Genomic DNA, 27,007 nt, shown 5'->3' with positions numbered 1-27,007 from the left:
CGCCGAGGAGTTACGTCATTTCGAAATTAAGTCAAAAAGTGGTACCGCAGGAAATGAAATAAAACAACTTTCATTTTTCTAAAAAACATTTATATGTAACTAGAATAATAGAATATAATAGCCTATATATTATTTGTACATAAAAAATTACAGATAACTAAAAGGGAAACGGCTATAATATACAGTCAGTTCATTAACAAGTAACGTTGTAAATATATGCTTATCAAGAATAGAAAATTATTTTGCATCTATATATGTATGTACAGTCAGTTGGATGATATTACATAGAATTGTGGTTATATACACTTTATTTACTAGTTAAGGCAGTTTACGAGTGGTAAACAGTGTGGCAATAAAATGTTTTAAAACAATTTGGCAGGACAAGAAAAATTGTTTGCGATATAGAGTGTCTCTTATAGAAATTTCAATTTTTGCTTTTTAGAGAATCGCTCATAGTCTAATTGAACTGAGGTGATTCTCTGAAACTCGTACATTTTTATTAATATAGAAAAAATTATGGGGGTTTAAGAGCCAAAAGCGAAAAAAATAATTGAAAATTAGAACCCTAAACACCCTGTATACTTTAAAAAACAGACACATTATAAGAACAGCTGATGCTTATAAATGATCGCTTTAGCTAAAATTCTCGTACAGGATGCTCATATTATGGACACCCTGTAAAAAATATAATATATAACCTAAAAACTATATACAAAAGTACGTGAGCACTCACTGTAATATTTCCTAATATATTTACACGCACAAGTACACTTTGGGATATGTATAGCGATTTGAATTAAGGTTCAAATGTACAGGGCATTCCAAAAGTCTTTTGTAATTTTTTTTTCGTTAAGTTGTATGTGTATGTTAGTCCTACAATTTAAGGACATTAGGTAAAGATACAGGGTCTTAATTATTTAAAGAAAAACGTTCATTTATTTTTTTTAAATAAATTGTACTCTTGGAATACCCTTTTTAAGGTTATGAGCGTTATAGGGACCTTTTGAGTTAACTGGAAGGTGTTGAGGTTCATCTAAATAAAACCTTTAAGGGTGTATTTCCTGGTATGTATGTAACTGGAACTGAGTTGAGATTCTTAAGATTATATTCAATAAAAAAAGCCATTTTGAGGCACGTGTTCTATTACAAACGAATTTTCCTCTTTAGTCCACTATGACGACACTCATAACCTCAAATTTAACATAGAAGGAGCATAGAAACCCTCAGTTAAGCCTACCTACATTAAACTCTAAGCTCTCCTCACCTAAATCACAAAAAACCGCCACTCACACACTATTATATCCCCTCAAATTTGAGTAGGAACTCAATAGTTGCTATATTTCATTCGCGGACTCCCTCTTCGGACTCGTTTTCGCTTTCTTCAGCTGCCAACGTTGCAACGGAGGAATCAAAAACAAAATCAGTCCGCTAAGGGCGATCGTGACGCCGGCCAAACAAAAGGCAGGATTATAGGATCCCGTGACGTCATATAGGCCCCCTAGGGATAATTTGTTTTTATATTAAAATCCCTTAAGGGTTTGAGCGGGTAAAAAACGTACCTCCGATCGGCGGTCCTATTAAAGAGGCGATACCCTGGAAGAGCAACAGAAGACCAAAGGCGTTGGTGAGCTTCTCCAGTCCCAGTAGATCGACCAGGATCACCGAGGTGAGACCCACGTAGGCCCCTATCGTGAACCCGAATACGGCACAGTAAACGGCCAGGGTGTAGAAGGAAGCACAGAAGGCACTAATAGCTGTAGCTAAAAAAAAAATAAAGTGACATTAATTAAACAGTCACGTAATGATTTGAGGAAAACCCATGACTTACTTGCTCCGCAAATGGTAAGACTCCAATTGTACACCTGCAGCCTATTAATCCACGGTTTATCCGACACGTAACCCAATATAATCCTGCCCACGGTATTCGCGGCGCCTATGATCGAAATCAACATCTGCGCATCCTCTAGGTCCATGCTCAATTTCGCCTTGGACACCAAATACACGTACGGAATATTAAACCCGATACTCGTCAATAAGTTACTCGCGGAGTACAACACGAACACCGGATCCTTAAAAAGGGAAAAATCGAGCATTTGTCTTAAGGTGTCTCTGGTGGTCACCGAAGATGGGATGAGACCGCACAGTTTTACGCTGACGTCGTCATCGTCGTCCTCCTCGTCTTCGTCCTTACGGTGTTTGTGGTGGCTGTAGTTGGAGTGACGTCGCTCGGTGGCGCTACTGTCGCCGTGACGTACGTCCAGACGCGATCTGTAGGAAGGGATGTTCATCAGGCTCCCTTGGTAGAAGATATCCGGACGGTCCAGGGGTCCATGGTGGTGATGGTGTCTATGGTGGTGATGTTGATGTCTAAATAATTATTAAATGAATAAATTTACAATAGAAATACACAATAGAAATATAGAAGTTAATTGAGCATTACTGCTATTTTTTTTTAATTGAAAAGTACTGTAGCTAAGAAGTAGAGATTTTTTCAAATGATGCCTCAAGGTGTGCTCTATATATCTAAAAAATTTCATCTTTTTAGGTCTCTTCAGTCACAAGTTATTTAAAGGTAAATACTAAATTGAAGCATAACTTAATTGGACATGAATGCCCAATTTAATTAAATGACAAGGTATTTTAGCCAGAAAATTCAGATTTTCTGGAGTGATACCTCGAGGTGTTTTACACTTATTATAAAACTTTCGAATTTTTAGGCAAAAGTTAATAAAACATAAATATGTAATTAGTGCATAACTTAATTTAAGGTGGCTAACATTTTTTTATTTATGAAATTTAGAAAAATTTAGTTAGAAAACTACGATTTTCTGAAGTGGTATCCCAAGGTACTTCCTATCTGTGATAAAAGTTTCATCTTTATAGGACTCATCATTCACAAGTTATTTCAACCTAAACATGAAATTGATGCATAACTTAATTGGACACGACTGACATTTGCTTATTATTTATATTAAAAAGTACTCAAGTTAGAAAGTTGAAATTTTGTAGAGGGATGCTCCAATGCACTTCCTATTGGTGAAGAAAGTTTCGTCTCTTTAGGTCTCTTCAGTTACATATTATTAGATTCTAAGCATTAAATTAGTGCATAACTTAATTGGATACGACTGCTATTTGCTAATTATTTTTACTAAAAAGTATTGAAGCTACACAATTAAGATTTTCTACAGTGATGTACCAAGACATTTTCTATTTGTCATGAAAGTTTCATCTGTTTAGGTCTCTTCAGTCACAAGTTATTTCAACCTAAACATCAAATCGGTGCATAATTTTATTGGACACGGTTGTCATTTATTAAATATTTATATTAAAAAGTACTAAATCTAGAAAGTTGAAATTTTATAGAGGGATGATCCAACGCAGTTACTATTTGTCAAGAAAGTTTTGTCTCTTTAGGTCTCTTCAGTTACAGATTATTTATTTCTAAGCATAAAATTGGTGCATAACTTAATTGGATACGACTGCTATTTGCTTATTATTTTTACTAAAAAATATTGAAGCTACACAATTAAGATTTTCTACAGTGATGTACCAAGGTATTTTCTATTTGTCATGAAAGTTTCATCTGTTTAGGTCTTTTCAGTCACAAGTTATTTCAACCTAAACATCAAGTTGGTGCATAATTTAATTGAATACGACTGACATTTGCTTATTATTTATATTAAAAAGTACTTAGGCTAAAAAGTTGAAATTTTGTACAGTAATGCTCCAGCGTACTTCCTATTGACCAAGAAAGTTTCGTCTCTTTAGGTCTCTTCAGTTACATATTCTAAACATTAAATTAGTTTATAATTTAATTGGGCACGACTGACATTTGCTTATTATTTTTAATAAAAAGTACTGAAGCTACACAATTAAGATTTTCTACACTGATGTCCCAAGGCATTTTCTATTTGTCATGAAAGTTTCATCTGTTTAGGTCTCTTCAGTCACAAGTTATTTCAACCTAAACATCAAGTTGGTGCATAATTTAATTGAATACAACTGACATTTGTTTATTATTAATATTAAAAAATACTTAGGCTGAAAAGTTGAAATTTCGTACAGTAATGCTCCAACGTACTTCCTTTTGATCAAGAAAGTTTCGTCTCTTTAGGTCTCTTCAGTTACATATTATTTGATTCTAAACATTAAATTAGTGCATAATTTAATTGGACACGACTGGAAATTGCTTAGTATTTTTATTAAAAAGTACTGAAGTTACACAGTTAAGATTTTCTGCAGTGATGTCCCAAGGCATTTTCTATTTATCATGAAAGTTTCATCTGTTTAGGTCTTTTCAGTCACAAGTTATATCAACCTAAACATAAAATCGGTGCATAATTTTATTGGACACGGTTGTCATTTATTAAATATTTATATTAAAAAGTACTAAATCTAGAAAGTTGAAATTTCGTAGAGGGATGCTTCAACGCAGTTACTATTTGTCAAGAAAGTTTTGTCTCTTTAGGTCTGTTCAGTTACATATTATTTATTTCTAAGCATAAAATTGGTGCATAACTTAATTGGATACGACTGCTATTTGCTTATTATTTTTACTAAAAAATATTGAAGCTACACAATTAAGATTTTCTACAGTGATGTCCCAAGGCATTTTCTATTCGCCGTGAAAGTTTCATCTGTTTCGGTCTCTTCAGTCACAAGTTATTTCAACATAAACATCAAATTGGTGCATAATTTAATTGAATACGACTGACATTTGTTTATTATTTATATTAAAAAATACTTAGACTAAAAAGTTGAAATTTCGTACAGTAATGCTCCAACGTACTTCCTATTGATCAAGAAAGTTTCGTCCCTTTAGGAATCTTAAGTTACATATTATTGGATTCTAAGTATTAAATTAGTGCATAATTTAATTGGGCACGATTGCCATTTGCTTAATATTTTTATTAAAAAGTACTGAAGCTACACAGTTAAGATTTTTTACACTGATGTCCCAAGGCATTTTCTATTTGTCATAAAAGTTTCATCTGTTTAGGTCTCTTCAGTCACAAGTTATTTCAACCTAAACATCAAATCGATGCATAATTTTATTGGACACGCTTGTCATTTATTGAATATTTATTTTAAAAAGTACTAAAGCTAGAAAGTTGAAATTTCATAGAGTGAAGCCCCAATGCACTTTCTATTGATAAAGAAAGTTTCGTCCCTTTAGGTCTCTTCAGTGACAAATTATTTAATTCTAAGTATAAAATTGGTGCACAACTTAATTGGACACGAATGCCATTTGCTTAATATTTTTATTAAAAACTACTTAAGCGACAAAACTTCTAGAGTTTGGGGCACTTCCTATCAATCATAAAAGTTTCACCGCTTTAGGTCTCTTCATTCACAAGTTATTTGTTTAAACACTTTAATATTTTCTTACCTATAATGTACCTCTGACTGACCCAACATTGGCTGACTAAGGGCCAACCTGGCAACATCTCCTCCCTTAATTTTTCCCGGTATATTTCCATTCAGTTCGTGTTTATTGCTCTTTGGCAGGGTGAAATGAGCCACACTGTGCGGCCTATGCATCTGACTGGTCCCGTTCAATTGTAAGGGCGCGTAAGGTTTCAAATCATTATCCGACACGTGGATGTCGACTTGACCCTCGGTGTTCTTCAGCAAAATCACCTCCTCCTTCTTGCGCCCCGACTCGTTTTCCAATGGTCGGAAAAGTGCCCCGAATAGGATACATTCCAGCACTAGACCGCCTATTATTAAAACGCTACCTCGCCAACCGTATTCCGTTAATAGTTTGGAAATGATGGGGGCGAAAATGAAAGTACCCAAACCGGAACCGCAGACCGCTATACCTGTGGCCAACGATCTAGAAAAGAAATGGATCAGAATTAGGTTAATGGACAAAGTAAAGTCAAAAAAAAATCATTACTTTAAAAATGTTAGACCAATTAATTTAAGAACTTATTCCATCAATTCAATTTACCCCAATACAAAATTAACCAATTGGAAATAATCCAATAGAGAGCTATGAGCTATATTGAGTGTCCTAAATATGCTGTCTGTCGACCAATGAATTATGCTTAGTGTATGGTAAAACAACATCTTTTACCCAACTACATCTGTGACAAATTAAGGGTTTTGGAAGATGTACAGAATTATGGTACTAGCAGTCGCACAGATTTTATACTGACAGACAGATGTGACACAAATCAGTTGCACAACTCTGTTCTGTACAGAGGCTTAATGGAAGTCGATAAATTACCTGTGATAATGATTAAAATTTATAATAATTTAACACAGTTCAAGACAATAATGTGTAAGTTTGTGTGTTTTATTTTATCTTTAAACTATGGGTTTGTACAGTTTTAATAGAGTATTAACATGACATAATTAGTTTTACATATTAATGGTTATATTCTTATATTTAAGTGGCCTATATACTTTTTATAACTGCTCCGTACCTTTTGTAGTATTAATGCTAAGTAAATACTTGTTAAAAAAAATACTTAAGTTAATTGCCCTTGATTTGAATTTTTTTATGAACTTTTAAAGTTGTACTAAAATAATTGATGGAAAAAAAATCATAATTTAAAAAATATTAAACCAATTAACTTATTTGTTTTTTCTGTTGATTAGTAATTGATCATTCTATAATCACAATAAGTTTCAAGTAAATTCCTCTTAATTTGAATTTTTTATGAATTTTTAAATTTGGACTAGAATAATTTTTGAACTTTTTTTGGAAAAAAATTCGTAATTTAAAAAATATTAAACAAATTTACTTATTTGTTTTTTCTGCTGACTAGCAATTGATCATTCTATAATCACAATAAGTTTCAAGTAAATTTCTCTTAATTTAAATTTATTATGAATTTTTAAATTTCGACTAGAATAATTTTTTAACTTTTTTTGGAAAAAAATTCATAATTTAAAAAATAATAAATCAATTAACTTATTTGTTTTTTCTATTGATTACCAATTGATCATTCTATTATGACAATAAGCTTCAAGTAAATTGCTCTTAATTTGAATTTTTTATGATTTTTTAAATTTCGACTAGAATAATTTTTGGACTTTTTTTGGAAAAAAAATCATAGTTTAAAAAATTATGAACCAATTAACTTATTTGTTTTTTCTGTTGATTAGCAATTCATCATTCTATCGTCACAACAAGTTTCAAGTAAATTACTCTTAATTTAATTTTTTTATGATTTTTTAAATTTGGACTAGAATAATTTTTTAATTTTTTTTGGAAAAAAATTCATAATTTAAAAAATTATAAACCAATTAGTTTATTTGTTTCTTCTTTTAATTAGCAATTGATCATTCTATAATCCCAATGAGTTTCAAGTAAATTCCTCTTAATTTAATTTTTTTATGATTTTTTAAATTTGGACTAGAATAATTTTTGGACTTTTTTTGGAAAAAAATTCGTAATTTAAAAAATATTAAACCAATTAACTTATTTGTTTTTTCTATTGATTAGAAATTGATCATTCTATCGTCACAACGAGTTTCAAGTAAATTCCTTTTAATTTAAATTTATTATGATTTTTTAAATTTGGACTAGAATAATTTTTGGACTTTTTTTGGAAAAAAAATCATAATTTAAAAAATTATTAACCAATTAACTTATTTGTTTTTTCTGTTGATTAGCAATTGATCATTCTATAATCACAATAAGTTTCAAGTAAATTGCTCTTAATTTGAATTTTTTATGAATTTTTAAATTTGGACTAGAATAATTTTTGGACTTTTTTTGGAAAAAAATTCATAATTTAAAAAATAATAAATCAGTTAACTTATTTGTTTTTTTATGTTGATTAGCCATTGACCATTCTATAATCACAATAAGTTTCCAGTAAATTCCTCTTAATTTGAATTTTTTATGATTTTTTAAATTTTGACTAGAATAATTTTTTAACTTTTTTTGGAAAAAAATTCGTAATTTCAAAAATAATAAATCAATTAACTTATTTGTTTTTTTTGTTGATTAGCAATTGATCATTCTATCGTCACAACAAGTTTCAAGTAAATTCCTCCTAATTTAAATTTTTTATTAATTTTTAAATTTGGACTAGAATAATTTTTAGACTTTTTTTGGAAAAAAAATCATAATTTAAAAAATTATAAATCAATTAACTTGTTTGTTTTTTCTGTTGATTAGCAATTGCTCATTCTATAATCACAATAAGTTTCAAGTAAATTGCTCTTAATTTGAATTTTTTATGATTTTTTAAATTTGGACTAGAATAATTTTTGGACTTTATTTGGAAAAAAATTCGTAATTTAAAAAATAATAAATCAATTAACTTATTTGTTTTTTCTGTTGATTAGTAATTGATCATTCTATAATCACAATAAGTTTCAAGTAAATTCCTCTTAATTTGAATTTTTTATGATTTTTTAAATTTGGACTAGAATAATTTTTGGACTTTTTTTGGAAAAAAATTCATAATTTAAAAAATTATAAACCAATTAACTTAATTGTTTTTTCTGTTTATTAGCAATTGACCATTCTATAATCGCAATAAGTTTCAAGTAAATTCCTCTTAATTTGAATTTTTTATGAATTTTTAAATTTGGACTAGGATAATTTTTGGACTTTTTTTGGAAAAAAATTCATAATTTAAAAAATTATAAACCAATTAACTTATTTGTTTTTTCTGTTTATTAGCAATTGATCATTCTATAATCGCAATAAGTTTCAAGTAAATTCCTCTTAATTTGAATTTTTTATGAATTTTTAAATTTGGACTAGAATAATTTTTGGACTTTTTTTGGAAAAAAATTCGTAATTTAAAAAATAATAAATCAATTAACTTATTTGTTTTTTCTATTGATTAGTAATTGATCATTCTTTAATCACAATAAGTTTCAAGTAAATTCCTCTTAATTTAAATTTTTTATGATTTTTTAAATTTGGACTAGAATAATTTTTGGACTTTTTTTGGAAAAAAAATTCATAATTTAAAAAATTATAAACCAATTAACTTATTTATTTTTTTTGTTTATTAGCAATTGATCATTCTATAATCGCAATAAGTTTCAAGTAAATTCCTCTTAATTTGAATTTTTTATGAATTTTTAAATTTGGACTAGAACAATTTTTGGACTTTTTTTGGAAAAAAATTCATAATTTAAAAAATTATAAACCAATTAACTTATTTGTTTTTTCTGTTGATTAGTAATTGATCATGCTTTAATCACAATAAGTTTCAAGCAAATTCCTTTTAATTTGAATTTTTTATGATTTTTTAAATTTGGACTAGAATAATTTTTGGACTTTTTTTAAAAAAAATTCGTAATTTAAAAAATAATAAATCAATTAACTTATTTGTTTTTTCTATTGATTAGTAATTGATCATTCTATAATCACAATAAGTTTTAAGTAAATTCCTCTTAATTTGAATTTCCTATGAATTTTTAAATTTGGACTAGAATATTTTTTTAACTTTTTTTGGAAAAAAATGCATAATTTAAAAAATATTAAACCAATTAACTTATTGGTTTTTTCTGTTGATTAGCAATTGATCATTCTATCGTCATAACAAGTTTCAAGTAAATTACTCTTAATTTAAATTTTTTATGAATTTTTAAATTTGGACTAGAATATTTTTTTAACTTTTTTTGGAAAAAAATTCATAATTTAGAAAATATTAAACCTATTTACTTATTTATTTTTTATGTTGATTAGTAATTAATCTTTCTATAATCGCAATAAGTTTCAAGTAAATTGCTCTTAATTTGAATTTTTTACGATTTTTTAAATTTGGACTAGAATAATTTTTGGACTTTTTTTGGAAAAAAAAATTATAATTTAAAAAATTAGAAACCAATTAACTTATTTGTTTTTTCTATTGATTTGCAATTGATCATTCTATAATCACAATAAGTTTCAAGTAAATTTCTCTTAATTTAAATTTATTATGAATTTTTAAATTTGGACTAGAATATTTTTTTAACTTTTTTTGGAAAAAAAATTCATAATTCAAAAAATATTATACCAATTAACTTATTTGTTTTTTCTGTTATTTAGCAATTGCTCGTTCTAAAATCACAATAAGTTTCAAGTAAATTGCTCTTAATTTGATTTTTTTATGATTTTTTAAATTTGGACTAGAATAATTTTTTAACTTTATTTGGAAAAAAATTCGTAATTTAAAAAATTATAAATCAATTAACTTATTTGTTTTTTCTATTGATTAGTAATTGATCATTCTATAATCACAATAAGTTTCAAGTAAATTCCTCTTAATTTGAATTTTTTATGATTTTTTAAATTTGGACTAGAATAATTTTTGGACTTTTTTTGGAAAAAAATTCGTAATTTAAAAAATATTACACCAATTAACTTATTTGTTTTTTCTGTTGATTAGCAATTGATCATTCTATCGTCACAACAAGTTTCAAGTAAATTCCTCTTAATTTAAATTTTTTATTAATTTTTAAATTTGGACTTGAATAATTTATTAACTTTTTTTGGAAAAAATTCATAATTCGTAATTTAAAAAATTATAAATCAATTTACTTATTTGTTTTTTTCTATTGATTAGTAATTGATCATTCTATAATCACAATAAGTTTCAAGTAAATTGCTCTTAATTTGAATTTTTTATGAATTTTTAAATTTGGACTAGAATAATTTTTGTACTTTTTTTGGAAAAAAATTCATAATTTAAAAAATTATAAACCAATTAACTTATTTGTTTTTTCTGTTGATTAGCAATTGATCATTCTATGTTCACAACAAATTTCAAGTAAATTGCTCTTAATTTGAATTTTTTAAGAATTTTTAAATTTGGACTAGAATAATTTTTGGACTTTTTTTGGAAAAAAAATCATAATTTAAAAAATATTAAACCAATTAACTTATTTGTTTTTTCTGTTAATTAGCAATTGATCATTCTATATTCACAATAAATTTCAAGTGAATTCCTCTAAATTTGAATTTCTTATGAATTTTTAAATTTGGACTAGAATAATTTTTTAATTTTTTTTGGAAAAAAATTCATAATTTAAAAAATAATAAATCAATTAACTTATTTGTTTTTTCTATTGATTAGCAATTGACCATTCTATAATCGTAATAAGTTTCAAGTAAATTCCTCTTAATTTGAATTTTTTATGATTTTTTTAATTTGGACTAGAATAATTTTTTAACTTTTTTTGGAAAAAATTCATAATTTAAAAAATGTTAAACAAATTTACTTATTTGTTTTTTCTGCTGATTAGCAATTGATCATTCTATAGTCACAACAAGTTTCAAGTAAATTGCTCTTAATTTGAATTTCTTATGAATTTTTAAATTCGGACTAGAATAATTTTTGGACCTCTTTTGGAAAAAAATTCATAACTTAAAAAACAGTCGGCCGATTGACTCATGTTCTTTTTCTATAGATTAGCAACAAATCTTGTTATAACTACAAGGAGTTTCAAATAAATTTCCTTTAACTTGAATTTTTTATAAATTTTTAAAACGGAACTAAAATATTTTATTTACAATGGCAAATAGGAGTGTCCCTCGATTATGAACCAAACCGTTAGCGTTGATTAAAAATTCTTTTCCAAATAGCCGTTAGTCTGCACCTGTAAGGATATGGTACAGATGAGACAACCCCGGTACAATTTTAAATATATAAATAATAGAAAAAACTATATAAGAACCGAAATAAAAAAAAAATCACTAATATAACTATGCATTAACAAAACTATATGGTTAACTCTCAAAATCATCCAGAACCTTTGATCGATTAGCAATCGATCTCTTTATAATATTTTTTTATTGCAAGAAGGATCAAGTAAATTGCTATTGATTTCAATTTTTAAAATTGACCGGCTCACCTCTTTTTTTCGAAGTACATGGTGACACTGACGATGGCCGGCAGGTATATAAGGCCGAATCCGAAACCCGCCCCGATCCCAATGGTGATACATAGAGTGATGACGTTCTGAGCCCAAAAGGAGATCACCATGCAGAAAGAGGCTAGGATAGCCCCCGCTATGGTCACAGCTCGACAGCCCCATCTATTTACTAGCGAACTGGAAATTGGACCTGGAAAAGTGGGAAAAGTGTTTCGGATTTATGCTTTATAAAAAAATCCTTATAATGTCTCAGTGTACTTAAGCATAAGCATAAGACTTACCCGAACATAGAGTTACTCCTACAAGTAGGGATAATATCCAGGAGGTGATCATTTTGCCCTCACCAAAGTAGGTCAGGAACTCATCGTAGAATATTCCGAATGAGTAAGTGACCCCGTCGGCTGAAAATAATTAATAATAAAGTTCATATTATGGAATAAGAGGAAGCAGATTTAAGAGGTTAAAAATGCCTATATTTAGATCGGTTTCGTTACCTAAAAATGGTCTTAATTTAAGGTTAAAACTGGCAAAGTTTCTCTTAAAAACAATAATCATGAATTTTTTATAAGCATTTAAACAAAACATTATAAAATGTTATTGTTATTTAACAGCAAACGTTGCAATAGCGTTTATCTTTAGCGCGTATAAAACGGAACGTTATCTGAGTTATGCGGCGTAATATCGAATAATTTATTTAAATGTTCAAAATATTTGTTTCAACTCGCTTCTATCAACAACTATACATACATACATACACTAATTAAATTTGTTATTATTATTATATATCCATACACTATCGGTTATAGTTTAATTTTGAAATAATATAATATGAGGTATTTTTTTCCAAGAAGGGCAATTAAAAGTGTGTGTTTCGCTACTAAATAAATATCACTTTCTCACTCACAATAGACTAAAAATATATCCGTAGTGCAGTAATTCCTTACCTCAACCTACACGAATGTCTATTTGTTTTTATTTATTTTTACTTGGCAATATGCCATCGGGGATTTCTAATGGTGCTTTATCTAGTTCCGCTAGTTAATATTTTAGAAAATTCCCACTATAGTTCGTAACAAGGGAAATTTCATGCGTTTTAATGTTTCTTGAAGGTGTTAGGGGTCATCATTTATTTTAAAAAAATGGGGTAAAATATTGAAGCAAAAATTGATGATAGTTTTTGGACATTAAATCAAGAAATTTCACTTGAAAGTATTTATAGATTTAAGAAAAGGAGTTTAAGTGTTCCGGGGTCGAGATGCTCCTGTTCCGTGGCCCGACCTTACACTATTGGACTTTTTAGTCTGGGGATGTATGAAGGACTTTGTATATATGGTTTTGATTTTAAACGAGGATCATTTAAGAGAAAGAATCATTGCAACTTGCATTTCAGGTTGAAACCAAATATTTTATACAAAGTCTTAGATTTTCTTTAATAAAGAGGGCTCGTATGTGTATACAAATGAATGGAGGTCACGTAGAACGAATAATTTAGGATCATTATTGTAAGATTTTTATTATAATAAGTAATTTAGCATTTATTTAGAAAAATAATTTACGTTTATTTTGTTAACTAAAATGTATCTAGATTTTAAAATTAAGATATCTCATAAACAGGCTCTCAGGCCGGCATTTACTAAGAATACTTTTTTTACAAGGAAAGATTGGATAATTTGAATTTTTTACTGAAACTTTATTATACAGTAGTACAAAAAAGTTTTGGTATTTTTAACACATAGGCAGGTGGCGCCCTCTACAAGGTATAGCGAATCCGTGAACGGATTTCAATTTCTCGTTCTAAAAAACCTCCTCGCACCAAATTTTAATTTAATATCTTATGAAACACTCGACTAACTTCAAAAAAACGTTTTTATATTTCTCATTTTGACGCCCTGTATATTGAATAGCGAGCGCCCAATTAAAAAATGGCATAACGAAAGTCGCATTATTTTGGTTCACCCTATATGTGGCCGGCGGATTGGCCTCCTTTTTCCGGACACCCTGTATAGTGTTTTTTTTTTTGAAAAATAATGAACATATTTTGAAAACATTTAAATTAGGCTAAATTAATATTTTTTTAATTCAAGCGCCTTTTTTTTAAGTAAATATGTATGAAAGTGTTTTTTTTTTTTAATTTATTTCATGGAAAATTCGAGATAAATAAACAACAAATAATTAAAAAAATACAATATTGGAAAGTGGCAAAAGTATATATTTTTTTAAATTTAAATTTATAAACTTCAAGAAAACAAACATAATTATATTTAAAAATAAGCGAAATTCTTTTTGTTAATTTAAATTAATCTGGGAAAAAATTAAAAAATATTATTTTTTGTTAATATGAAAAATCATTTTAAAGTAAAATATTTTTTTTTTAATTCAAGATAAATAAAATCTTTAAATTTAATTAGGAAAAATTCAAGGAAATAATAAAAAAATTATTAAAAATAGCAAAGTTTAATTTTTTTGGAGGTTTCATTTTAATTTAATTAATCATAATATTTTTTTTCATAAATATTGTTCAAAAAAATACTTTTTGAAACTATTTATTTCTTAAGAACATTTATGGAAACAATAAAAAAAGCCAATTTTATAAAAATTATATTAAACTAGGGAACAATATTTTTAAATGAATTAAAACTAAGTAAATTACAATTTTTTAAAAAATTTGAATTAGCCAAATTTAATAAATGAAATGAAAATTGGATAAAATGTTTGAACCAAAACATATATCTTTTTTAATTTATATAAAGAAAATAAAATATTTTTTTTTTAATTTAAGAAATGAGAAATAAAAGTTTTACAAAAATCTGATTAAACTAAATTTGTAATTTTTTCTAATTGGATTTTTTTAATGATGCAAATATTTTTTTTTCTTAATCAAACTAGGAAAAATTCAAGATAATAATATAACAAAAAGGCGAAATTTTCTTTTTAATTTAATTAGGCATTTATATTTTTTTATTAATTGGCAATAAATATAAAAAAAAAATTTTTTATTTAAAAATTATATTAAATTAAAAAAAATGTATTTTTTTTTAAACGTACTATTTTTCATATACATATATGTATATATTAAAATATAAACATAATATAATAAAATATATTTTTTCTAACTACATTTTAAGTTAAAAGACACGTTAAAAAATCCTTAAATTAATTATCTCATTTTTATTAATGAAAATTAATGAAAACAATAATTTTTGTTGTTGAAAATGTCGTCAATAAGCAAAAAATTAATATGTATTTGAACATATATAATTTGAAAAAATAAGTGTAAAACACCAGGAATTTAATAACAAAATAACCCAAAAAACAAATATAAAAAATGTACAGCAGTATATACCTTTTGTGCTAATTAATTTTATACAATTATTAAAAAATATATATTTTTCAAATTTAAAATAATAAGAAAATTAATTAAAAAAAATTAAGTTTTACAAAAATTTAATTAAACTAAATTTATATTTTTCTTAATTTAATTAATAATGATGAAAATTTTTTTTTTTTTTAATTAAACTAGGGAAAATTCAAGGAAATATAACATAAAAAGCGAAGTTTTCTTTTAAATTTAATTTTAATTTAATTAGGCATTTTTTTTTATATGAAACCTTTAACAATAAATATTTTAAATAAATAAAAATTTAAATAAAAATAGTAACTTTTTTACATTGTCTTTTTAAATAACACATTAAAGAAAATAATTAAAAAACATTTTTTTTCAATTTGTTTTTCTGTATTTTATTTTAAACGAATCCAATTTTTTTCATTCAATTAATGAAGATTTGGAATTAAATTTTAAAGTAAATAGAGACGTTGAAAAATCCTTAAATTAATTATCTCATTTTTATTTATGAAAATTAATGAAAACAATAATTTTTCATTGTTCAACTACCTGGAAGTAGATTAATAATTTTTCCAATCAATCGAGAAAATTCCTAATTTATCCAGACAGTTTGGAATTCAAAATTAAAAGAAATCATTTCAGAATACTCCGGCTGAAGAATATTATAATAATTCATGTTTTGTTACAGACTTGTAAGCTTTGATTATTAATTAATAAGCTTTTCCTATTAATGCTGTGTCATCTGTCAAGGAAAGCATAGAATCATGAGTTTTTTGCTTAGGAGAGAGTTCCTTTAAAAAGTCTGGACAGCTATTCCTAGTTTTTTCAAGTATTTTCAATTGCTTACAAGTTATTCTTTAATTTTTTTTCTTTGTTGGAAGAGATTCCTTAATTTTCTTAATAAATTCCTTAATAATTCTTTGAAACCGTTTGCAGTTAATCAATACTAAAAATCTGGAATTGAGTTAAATTCCTTATAAAAAATAAGGAATAACCAGCCAGTTGAAAATGCACTTTCAACTTTTTGCAAATCCTAAAAAGAACTTTAATTTTCTGGATAAACAAGAAATGCCCATAACTGTCTGAAAAACGTAAAAAATTATTGCCAGACAGTTGAAGAACGAATGATAAATTTTATACAATTATTAAAAAATATATTCTTGTTTAATTAATATAATTATGTGAAACGCCTTTAATACTAAAATGCAATTGGCTCTACTTTAAAACAATATTGTAATATGTATAGGGGAAACTTTTGGCAATAAGCAACAAACAAGGTATGAAAAAAAAACCTTAAATTAAAAAAAAAATTATTGACTTAAGAATTTAAATGAAATAATTTTTTTTTTGGGTTTTATGCCAAGAACATCCTAAAAATATAGTGGATGTTATTCATTTAATAAACGAGCACACTTCAATATCCTAAAACGTCGAAGGTTAAAGACCCTAATTCCTTCTCTAAAACGTAAATTACTTTTCTAAAAATCTACATCCAAGGTTATATTTTATTGTGTTTTCCCATTCCTATTATGAAACCCACTTGAATTTTCAATAAAACTGTAACTGATAAAACCGAAAAAGTCAATAATTTATTGACAATCAATAACTAACATCAAAAAACAACAGTCTCAAGGATTACGGACAACTGATAAAGTAAGACCTGAGAAGGTTATTAACCGATCAAGTAAGTTTTTAAAAAAATGTCATTATACAGGGTGTTTTTTTATATATTGCGACAAAACTCTGGAACGGGTTCTTTGGACAAAAATTCGCAAAAAAGTTCGTATAAACATAGGTCCTAAACCTTTTAGATTTTGAGCTACAGGGTGGTAAAGTTTTAACAAAAAAAAATGATTTTTTTTCGATAACTTAAATACCCCTGTAGATATTTGTCCAAAAATTGGTATGCAGGGACCTTGGTATCCTTGGACTTTGTCCGTTTGATGAACGGTTTTCGCACAAAAAATTAAAAAACATTTTTCTACTTTGACTGATCGCTAAAATTTATTTTTTCTATGATCGTTATAAGAGCAACATGTCCATGGTTTTTAATTTTTTGTGCGAAAACCGTGCATCTAACGGACACAGTCCAAGGGATCAAAAATGTTGCAAATAAAACGGGGAATTTAAAAATATTTTTTAATATAAGAAAAACCAGTGGCCTACCATTTTTATTTATAAAAGTATTTAGCGGAAAACCTGCACACACGCCACTGGAGAACAAAAAAATTTTAAAAGTATGTTGGTAAATGGCTCTGGATACACAGACCCTGCATACCAATTTTTGGACAAATATCTACAGGGGTATTTAAGTTATCGAAAAAAAATCATTTTTTTTTGTTAAAACTTTACCACCCTGTAGCTCAAAATCTAAAAGGTTTTGGACCTATGTTTATAAAAACTTTTTTGCGAATTTTTGTCAAAAGAACACGTTCCTGAATTTTGTCGCAATATATAAAAAACACCCCGTATAAAAGATGAATCACGAGCGCGGTTCCTGTCGACCCAATTTTAATTCGACAATAATTATTAAATTTAGTAGATTCATTTTTATTTCAAGAGGAACCGCCTACTTATCTGTCGGTCGTGGAATTATTAGTAGATCCAACTTAAACTGGCGTCACTTATTTAAACCAGTTTAGAATTTTGAGGCAATGATCCAAATCTCTGAAAATTGCAACGCTCTGAGTAGTTTCAATGAGTTCAGAGTATATGTCCCATCAGTATAATTTATTATGCTTTTTATATTGATGTCACTAACAATCATATTTCTATACTACCGAGATAATGATGGCCGATGGTTGTTGTGCTTGCAACACCATTTTTATATCGAATCTAAAAGGAAATCGTTTATTTATAACGATAACAATGTTTAATTTACAATTGAGAAATGCAGTCTATATTTAATTTACAGAGAACTAGTTGTGTCCCCGTAATATTTGTGGTCTAGGAAAATGGGACTTAAGTGGATTATCTTGCTTAAAAAATTGATTTTGTTTTCTTTATTCCACTGCTCGTTTATGAAGGCAATTGTATTATATTTATTATTATTAACAGCTTGGTGCAATTAAATGAGAAACCGCTATTGTCCTAAAATGAACAATGAACGAAAATTTTTAATCTTTGTCTGCCCGTGCGTTCTAAATTTAGAAAACATGATTTTCGAAAATGTTAACGTGGCATTTTCAGTTCTTTGTGCTAAATTTGATTTTAAGAAATCTACTACTACAATAGACTTATCAATAGACTTATCTGACATGCTAACGATTAGATTAGCCACATAATTAACATATTAGTATCCATGTTAATAAAGTTTTGATTAAGTGCAAATAGCCTTGAGATAAGGAGTTTTTGATAATTTTTGGTTTGTTTATTATAATAAGTAAGTAAACAGGTAAGGCGCTGCGTGTATTAGCTGATAAATGCGGGTTAAAGGCCATAAAATAGCAGCATCATTATGGGTCAATAACGTGATTAAGTTTTGACTATAAGAAAAAGTGGGGCATTTATCTAAAAATATCTGACCCACCTTAAAATAACTCCAATTTATTTCAGACCAAAGGATATTCCTGGCATACACTATTTTATCTTAAGGAAATTTTAGTATTAGTTTGAATATTAAAAGCATATTGCTGAAGATATATTGTGCGAAAGTCGATATTGGTCAAGTTTGGGTGCCAAAATTGCGCTCTTCATCCTGATTTCATATCTGCTTGATTTATGTTAAAAAAAATCAAACAGGGTCATATATGGCGCATTAACGTTTAATTTAATTAATCGCTTTTAACTGTTAAGTTTCATTTCAAGGCTTTTCACTTAAAATATGTTATATATAGGGTGTCCTAATTGCAAAAACTAGCAAGATAATAAAACCAAGTTTCCTACACTAAATTGTTCATTTTAAAATTAGTCTAGGCAAAAGTATTTGTTGTGTGACACTTTAGTTGTATCTCTTTTTGATTATGGTGACACTGTATACAATAATTATTTGCTGTCACACGTAAAAAGAATGATACAAAAGGTACAAAATACCTGACTAAGACTTTGTTTTAATATAAATTTTAGAGAACACATTACACCACATATGAATAGAGTAAATATACTCGCCGGCACAAAATTCCGCCACCCTGAAATATTGGCCAAGTTTGATGTTTTATAAATTTTTAATTTTTTATCAGATTCTCACGATTTTGCCAGTTTCAATTTTTAGATACATTTATTGTGATTTTTTAAAATCATTTTGTAAAGTAGCATTTTTCGATTAGGCTATATTATACAGGAGTAAAACAAACTGTTGTTTTTTTCTCGTAATTTCAAAAGACCCTGTAGGAAAACTAAGGTGGATAATTCTGTTTACATACTGTTCCTTATAATCTTTGATGTATTCTAAACATTTCGATTTTTCATTCATTCCATTATCTCATTTCTGCTGCAAGCTGCAAATTTTTTATTAAAACGCTGATTTGAAGCTTATTTTTACATAATTAATGTCAAGTTTTCGGTTAAAAATTATCGACGTTGGCTAAGGACGCAATTAATGTGACATAAATTTTGACAGCGTCACTATTATAATTTGTTGTGTGTCAATATGGTATTAACTTCAGCAGACGTGGGTAGAATTGTTGCGTTAATAGAGGATGGCCGTAGCAAAAGTTACGTCGCCCGTACTCTGAGATTTCCGCGGTCTACAGTTCGAGATGCCTGGAATAGGTATTTACAGACGAGAATTTTTACTAGACGACAAGGCTCTGGCAAAAGGAGAATGACCACTGCAGCTGATGATCACTTTGTCACCATTAGTTCTTTAAGAGATCGAAGATCTACTGCTGTGTGTCTAAAAAATGACTTGCGCATACTTCATGGAGTAAGTGTAAGTGAAAGAACAATACGTAGAAGATTAGCAGAAGCTGGACTTTATTCACGAAGGCCAGCAAGATTTCCACAATTACTTTCTCGGCATCGACAACACCGACTGAGGTTTGCAAGATCGCATTTTGAGTGGACTCTAGAACAGTGGGCAAACGTACTATTCACAGATGAATCCAGGGTTTGTTTAAGGACGCCGGATGGTCGTGAGCGGGTATACAGACGTAGAAATGAAAGATATGCTGACTGCACCATTTCAGAACAAATCTCATATCGTGGCGGTTCAGTCATGATTTGGGCGGATATTTCTACCGAAGCAAGCACCAATTTTGTATTTATTGAAAATGGAGCGCTAACCGCCCACCGTTACATTGAGGAAATTTTTCAAGGACTTGTTGTCCCATTTGCTCCATTCATTGGGAACCAATTTACATTAATGCATGATAATGCTAGACCTCACGTTGCACATGTAGTGAGCGAATATCTGGATGAAGTTGGACTCGCAAGATTGGAATGGCCCGCATGTAGCCCGGATCACAACCCAATAGAACATCTTTGGGATCAACTTAAAAGACAGTCGTCCTGTAAAACCACAAACCTTGCAAGACTTACGACTAGCGCTGATCGAAGAATTTGAGGCTATTCCTCAAGAAAGAATAAGGAACCTTATTCATTCGATGCCGCGAAGACTGCAAGCTGTTATTGCTGCGAGAGGAGAAAATACACGCTATTAAAATTGTTTTTTTTTAATTTACTTTATGATATACCTAGTGTTTGTTTCTCCTAATAAAAATACGCTTCAAATCAGCGTTTTAATAAAAAATTTGCAGCTCGCAGCAGAAATGAGATAATGGAATGAATGAAAAATCGAAATGTTTAGAATACATCAAAGATTATAAGGAACAGTATGTAAACAGAATTATCCACCTTAGTTTTACTACAGGGTCTTTTAAAATTACGAGAAAAAAACAACAGTTTGTTTTACTCCTGTATAATATAGCCTAATCGAAAAATGCTACTTTACAAAATGATTTTAAAAAATCACAATAAATGTATCTAAAAACTGAAACTGGCAAAATCGTGAGAATCTGATAAAAAATTAAAAATTTATAAAACATCAAACTTGGCCAATATTTCAGGGTGGCGGAATTTTGTGCCGGCGAGTGTATTTTAAATATGGAAAACCGGAGAACACTTCATACGTATCATTTTATTTACCGCATTATAAATAATAATAATAAGTCTCCCTATTTAAGAAATTTTTTAAGGCCTGTAGTTTAATTGCAAATTTTTCATTTCAACGCTCATTCTTTTTTGTTGCTGCGCACTTGTGGAACCAACTACCGGAACAGATCAAAACACGTAGCAAAAAGAATTTCTCAAAGCATGTCAGATAGAAGTTACTCTATGAACAAGGTTCTCAAGCTTAGTAAATCAAACATGTCATTAATAATATGACATACTGACTTCAGCGTCATATTATACTATAATAATCCTTTTTTTTTTCTTCGCTTTTCCCGTGGCCAGGCTGCCCTTACTGTCGCCCCTCGCTTCTGCTTCCCTAATTGCTAATTTTTTATTTATTTTTTTCACAACTTAACATTATATTTCTTTAAGTCGTTTTAAATTCTTTCATAGACTAAATACTAATGATGGTGCATCTGCCATGCATTGATTCTTTTTTTAGGTTAGTTTCTATTTAGAAATATTTAGCTGTTTTGTTTGTTATGTATAGGATAGTTCACATAATATGCTTTCCTTAATATGAGGAGCATGTAAAGCGTTTTTTTTTTTTTATAATCGATGAAGTGTCCTTTTTGTCATACTTTTTTTTCCATAAAATGTATTCTTTTTTTTTTCTTATTTTGACAAATAAACGATTTGTATTTATATTGTTGTATTTGTATAATTGGCCTCAGATCATTAAAGCTTAAAGGATTGGATAATTTTGGTATGGGTTTAATGATTGATTTCTTCCCGAGAGCAGGATATACATTTTCCAGAATGCAAGTGTTAAGTATGTTAATCGAAGGTTTTAGTAATTGGGAAATTGCGTTAGTTTATTGACTAAGATATATATATACAGTATAATCGATTTATAATGAACTCGCTTATAATGAAAACTCGCATGTAATGAACGAATTTTGAAGTCCCGGCTTAAACATATCGTCTCTACAATGTCCAAATGTCGAATGTGAAAATGCCTACTTTTTCAGGAAAGCTAAAAAACATATTTAATTGTCATTTAAAAATTATCGCATATGCCAACTTGTTTTTTTTTATATTACTGCTATGCAGTTTTTAATTCTTTTTGTGATAGTGCTATAGTTTTTTTTCTTATTATAGGCTAAAAATCTATTTTCGTCACTTTGCATCTTATTAAAAATTTGTACCAATTTACGGCTTTGTCAGAAATTTTACTTCAAAGAATCGAATGTGACATATTCGATTGTTTGTGTTATAAAAATTTAATTTTTTAGTTTTTAATAAAAGTCAAGTAATGAACCAAAAATTGACATACAAAGTATTTATTATAAGCACTAAACACATTAGAAAACAAAACCAAGAACAAAATAAAAATATGGTTAAGTGGAATTAAATGATAGAAGAATCATCATTTTCACGGAAATTTAAACCCTTAAGCGAAGCGAAGTCCCTAACTTCGCTTGATGTTGGTAGGGAGTAGTAGTATTGGTGTTAGGGTTTTGGGATCAAATCTTGTGAGCACATTGACAAAAGATCTCTTTTTTACATCGGTTATGGGAAGTCTATTATTATAAGGAGTAGAAGGAGTTGTTTCATTAAAATCCTCTTTTTTTTGTAGCCACTATTCTCAAAAAGTCCTCGTTATAGTTTCGTTTGATTAAAATGTGTTCATTCTTTTATATTAAAACCATATACCATCAATGAAAGTAAAATAATCGTCAATAACTGGTTCCATTGCATTTACTTTTTCTTAGCTTTTTTTTCTTAGCTCTTAGCGTTTTGACATTTTTTTCTGCAATAAAGGCGGCAAACAACACGTGCTAAAGAAAATCTAAGTATAGCCACTCGTGGTTCCCTGGACCAGTGCCAACTAAACTAGTTGCGGATTCAGCGCCAACTCAGAAAATATAAACAATTTCAAAATAAGAAATGTGGCACATTCGATAAATCAATGAAGCCACGTTCGTATACTCTGCTAATACTTACGAACTCCAACTGAGGAGTGTTTATTCAAAAAAGGACATGTCCACTTTTTATAATTTTGAGAAAAACGAAAAAAACGTTTCAGAATGAGACCTTTAGAGCTAAAATATTAGGAAAAATAAATTATAATGCTTTGACTCCCTAAAAGCATATTTCCAAAAGATGTTTTGAATACTTCTTTTTTTTTTAAGAGAAAAATCAAAAATAATTTTGGACATGTCTTGTTTTGAATGAACTAAATGTTTATGTCCCATTTTGTTTAAACTTTAAATTATTAATTTAGGTTTTTACGTGTTTACAAAGTATAAATAAATTTTAGGCACTGTTTTTATTCATAAACTTTTATTTAAATGAAAAATACAACATATTTTTTCAAATATGTATGTCATTGTCAGGTTCTAAGCAGTCGCACTCTTCTGTTTCATTTTCACCTTCTTCAGCTGCTACGTCCTCGGTTACACATTCTTCAAGAATTAAAAAAAAAATTAACTCAGGTATAGTTTGCCACTTCAGTTCTTCATTATTAAATTGTTTTTCAAGAAGCGCCTTCACATTAAGTTTTTTTTCGTTTGAAACTGAATTTTCTATTTTTTTTTCTTTTAGTTTTGTGTTTCTTCCCGTCTGTGTTTTTTTCAAGCGGTTCCCTCACTCCCTACTCTCAAACCGAGATGCGTTGCTATTAAAAGTTGGTGTAATTGAATCGTCATAACAGAAATAGCAGAAAGCGGGCACAAAATGGACATGTCTGATTTTGGATAAAATCGGTGTTTGCCCATAAGAAATAATAGTGGACTTATCCGATTTTGAATAAAACAGATTTAATTTTCATGTGAGGCGGACATGTCTAGCTTTGATTGAACACAACACCTTCATATAGGAATTTAACGGGGACATGTATTTTTTTGAAACGATTTGAAGGGGTTAGTCGATAGGAATGATAGAAAAGATAGAAAAATCAGTATAAAACGTATTTTGAACTTTTGTGGACATGTCCCTTTTTGAAATAACACTCCTCAATTATCGAATATGAAATATTGTATAAAATGACATCCGTTAATTTCAAAGAATTTGCATTTTCTCCAAAGCGTAACTATCGAATGTGCTACATTCGATATTATGCTTTATATTAATTGCAAACCCTACATGATTTTTCCCATATTCAACTATCGAATATCGCACATTCAATACTATGATATTCAAGATTTTGAAGGTTTTTTGATATTTGCAGTGTCTAACTAACAAATGTGTCATATTCGATAGTGTGTAGATTTACAAATATAACAAGTTTTATGTAATGTCGTTACAAAAAAACGAATGTGAATATTCGATACTTTGATTCTGTAAAATATAGAAATACATATATATTTCCTACTTCTAAAACGCGTTCTAAAGGAGCTACGGATTCAATAATCTGCCACTAGACGTATTACGTCTAGTCGTTGATTGAATATTTGGGATATTCTCAATCAACGGTCTAGTATAACAGCAATGTATCGAATTTGAAAAATCCTTTTTTTCACATTCGATAGTTGGACATTGTAGGGACGATATGTAAAATCCTCAAATAATGTCAAAATATGCTTTTTACCTGGTAGCAGAGCTTTAAGATTTTTCCATAATTCTTTAGGATTGTTTTTGTTTTCGTCTATGCATTCTGCATAAAATTTTTCCTTCTCTACTCTAATTTTGTTTACAATAATATTTCTTTTTATACTCTTTCTAGGCACCCTCATTTCTATCTAAAAAGGCCCTTTTATATAAAGTATCTCTTTCTCGCATCATTTGTTTAATGTCAGACGTTATCCATTTTTTTTCCGCATATTTTTGATTTTGGATAATCTGAACCTTAGTCTATAATAATCTCAATATCAGTGATCAATGAGTCAGCTAGTAGATTTATGTCCGAGCTATTCTTGTTCCAATCAATAGCAAGAAGTTTTTCTTGTAGTAGATGCGAGTCGTAGTTTTTAAACGATCTTGTTTAACGGTTTTAATAGTTTGCTTGTTTTCCTGATATAGACAAAATTGAGTTGTCACTAATTTTAGGTGTTAGATGTACCTTGTGCGCCAGATGTTTGTCATTGGTGACTATAAAATCGATTAATGACTGGTTGGCTCGTGTTTGGCCTATGATAAGTAATGACTATACAGAGAATGACCTATTTAATGCCGACGAAACTGGGATTTTTTATAAAAGGTTGCCCGATAAAACTCACGAGTTAAAAGGTGAAACATGTAGTGAGGGAAAGATGTCAAAAGAACGTATCACAGCAATGGTTTGCGCTAATGCTTCTGGAACCGAGAAACAAAAATTACTCATTTTCACTCACAGAATTTTTAGATTTGTTTTGTAGTTTAAGTGTTACGAATACATTCTCTGTTGTTTCAGGAAAATTTCAAAATCTCCGGTGTTTTAGAAACGTTTTAATAACGTAAAGACTCTTCCTGTGGACTATTCTTGGAATAAGAGAGCTTGGATGACCTCACTGATTTTTGAAGATTATTTAAAAAAGTGGGACAGAGAGATCCTCAAAGAAAATCTTGTTGCTAGTGGATAATTGCCCGGCTCATCCGGAAATTAGACTCCATTGTATCAAGTTAGTTTTTTTACCACCTAAGGTAACATCAGTTCTACAGCCCACAGACCAGGGTGTCATTTGGAGTTCGAAACAAGTTTATAGGAAATAATTACTGATGAAAATAATAGAGACTATGGAAAATACGACCAATATTCACAAAAGTGTTACTATATTGAAAGCTGGAAATTTGTTAAGTCTTGCATGGAATGAGGTTTCTACGCAAACGATCCATAATTATTGTTTTCGTCATGCCGGGATAGTAAAAGCAACAGCTACTACTACTATGGAATGCGATCCTGAAGATGACCTTCCACTGGCCGAGCTGATAAGAATAAACAAATTAATGGTTTTAGAGGATTTTGAGGATAAGAACGTTACTGTAAGAGAAGAATTATCTAATGCAGACTTGGTAAATCAAGCACTTCAGGAAGAAGAAGTTGAAGATGATACAGTAGAAGAAACCGAGGTAACCACAGAAGAGGCTCTTAGCTGTATACAACTATTACAACGTTATTTTCTACAGGAAGAGAACAGCACTGAAGTGTTTTCAAAATTAAATAAACTTAAACTTATTTTGCCAAACAATTATATAAAAAAGCACTCGATTCAAAGTAAAATAACCGACTTTTTTGACAAGTAATATTTTTATAAATTGTATGATTGTATATGCACATATACATACATATGTATGTATGTATGCACCTGTTTACTAATAAAATACAGTTTTTAATTAAATTGTGCATACATAATTTGTTTCATCTCATAAGATGAACTATATCTCTTGGTCGCCTCAAGTCCATTATATGCGGATTATCTTTATATTGCATCCTAAATTACGCGTGAAAATTGACGAATATTCTTAAATTTATTAGAATTAATTCCTTTCTCAAATCCTACTAAAATTCAAATACCATACTCACTTATAACGTGAATCATAAACGAACCGAAGACCACCATCCACCCCCAACCACCGTCGGGTGGAGGTGGACTCTCCTCGCTCTCCTCCTCGTCCTCCCTCTTGTCAGGCGCCCGATGGTGGGCCATTCTCACCCCGAGGAAACGACACACTAAAAAAAACAACACGTGGCGACGCCCGGCGTCTCGACGTCGTTCATAAGCGTAAAAGCGTCGCGTCGCCTCTCCAACGATCACCACGTACGACTGAGCCGCGTCCCGATCGCATTTTGCGATGGTG

The 27,007-nt window shown here is 28.9% G+C and overlaps 1 protein-coding gene across 1 annotated transcript; it reads right to left on the bottom strand.

Annotated features, from left to right (window-relative positions):
• Nucleotides 1–68: 68 nt before the first annotated feature.
• LOC126743600 (uncharacterized) lies at nucleotides 69–27,007 on the bottom strand. Its single transcript, XM_050450769.1, has 7 exons — nucleotides 26,733–27,007; nucleotides 12,117–12,236; nucleotides 11,815–12,025; nucleotides 5,390–5,836; nucleotides 1,829–2,367; nucleotides 1,560–1,760; nucleotides 69–1,498 (listed from the first exon to the last, which is right to left on the bottom strand). The coding sequence occupies exons 1-7, from the start codon at nucleotides 26,854–26,856 to the stop codon at nucleotides 1,335–1,337; spliced, it is 1,806 nt and encodes a 601-aa protein (XP_050306726.1). The 5' UTR covers nucleotides 26,857–27,007; the 3' UTR covers nucleotides 69–1,334.

The sequence above is a fragment of the Anthonomus grandis genome, chromosome 13, assembly GCF_022605725.1.
Source record: "Anthonomus grandis grandis chromosome 13, icAntGran1.3, whole genome shotgun sequence".
NCBI classification, from domain to species: Eukaryota; Metazoa; Arthropoda; class Insecta; order Coleoptera; family Curculionidae; genus Anthonomus; species Anthonomus grandis.
This window is presented reverse-complemented; position numbering and strand designations above follow the sequence as displayed.

Excerpts from the sequence above, each read along its gene's own strand:
- LOC126743600 (XM_050450769.1), bottom strand. The coding sequence starts at position 26,856 with ATGGCCCACCATCGGGCGCCTGACAAGAGGGAGGACGAGGAGGAGAGC. Across the intron at positions 5,837-11,814 it reads ATGTACTTCGAAAAAAAGAG|ATCGTTGGCCACAGGTATAG; the intron begins GTGAGCCGGTCA and ends TTTCTTTTCTAG. Across the intron at positions 1,761-1,828 it reads TCTTACCATTTGCGGAGCAA|CTACAGCTATTAGTGCCTTC; the intron begins GTAAGTCATGGG and ends TTTTTTTTTTAG.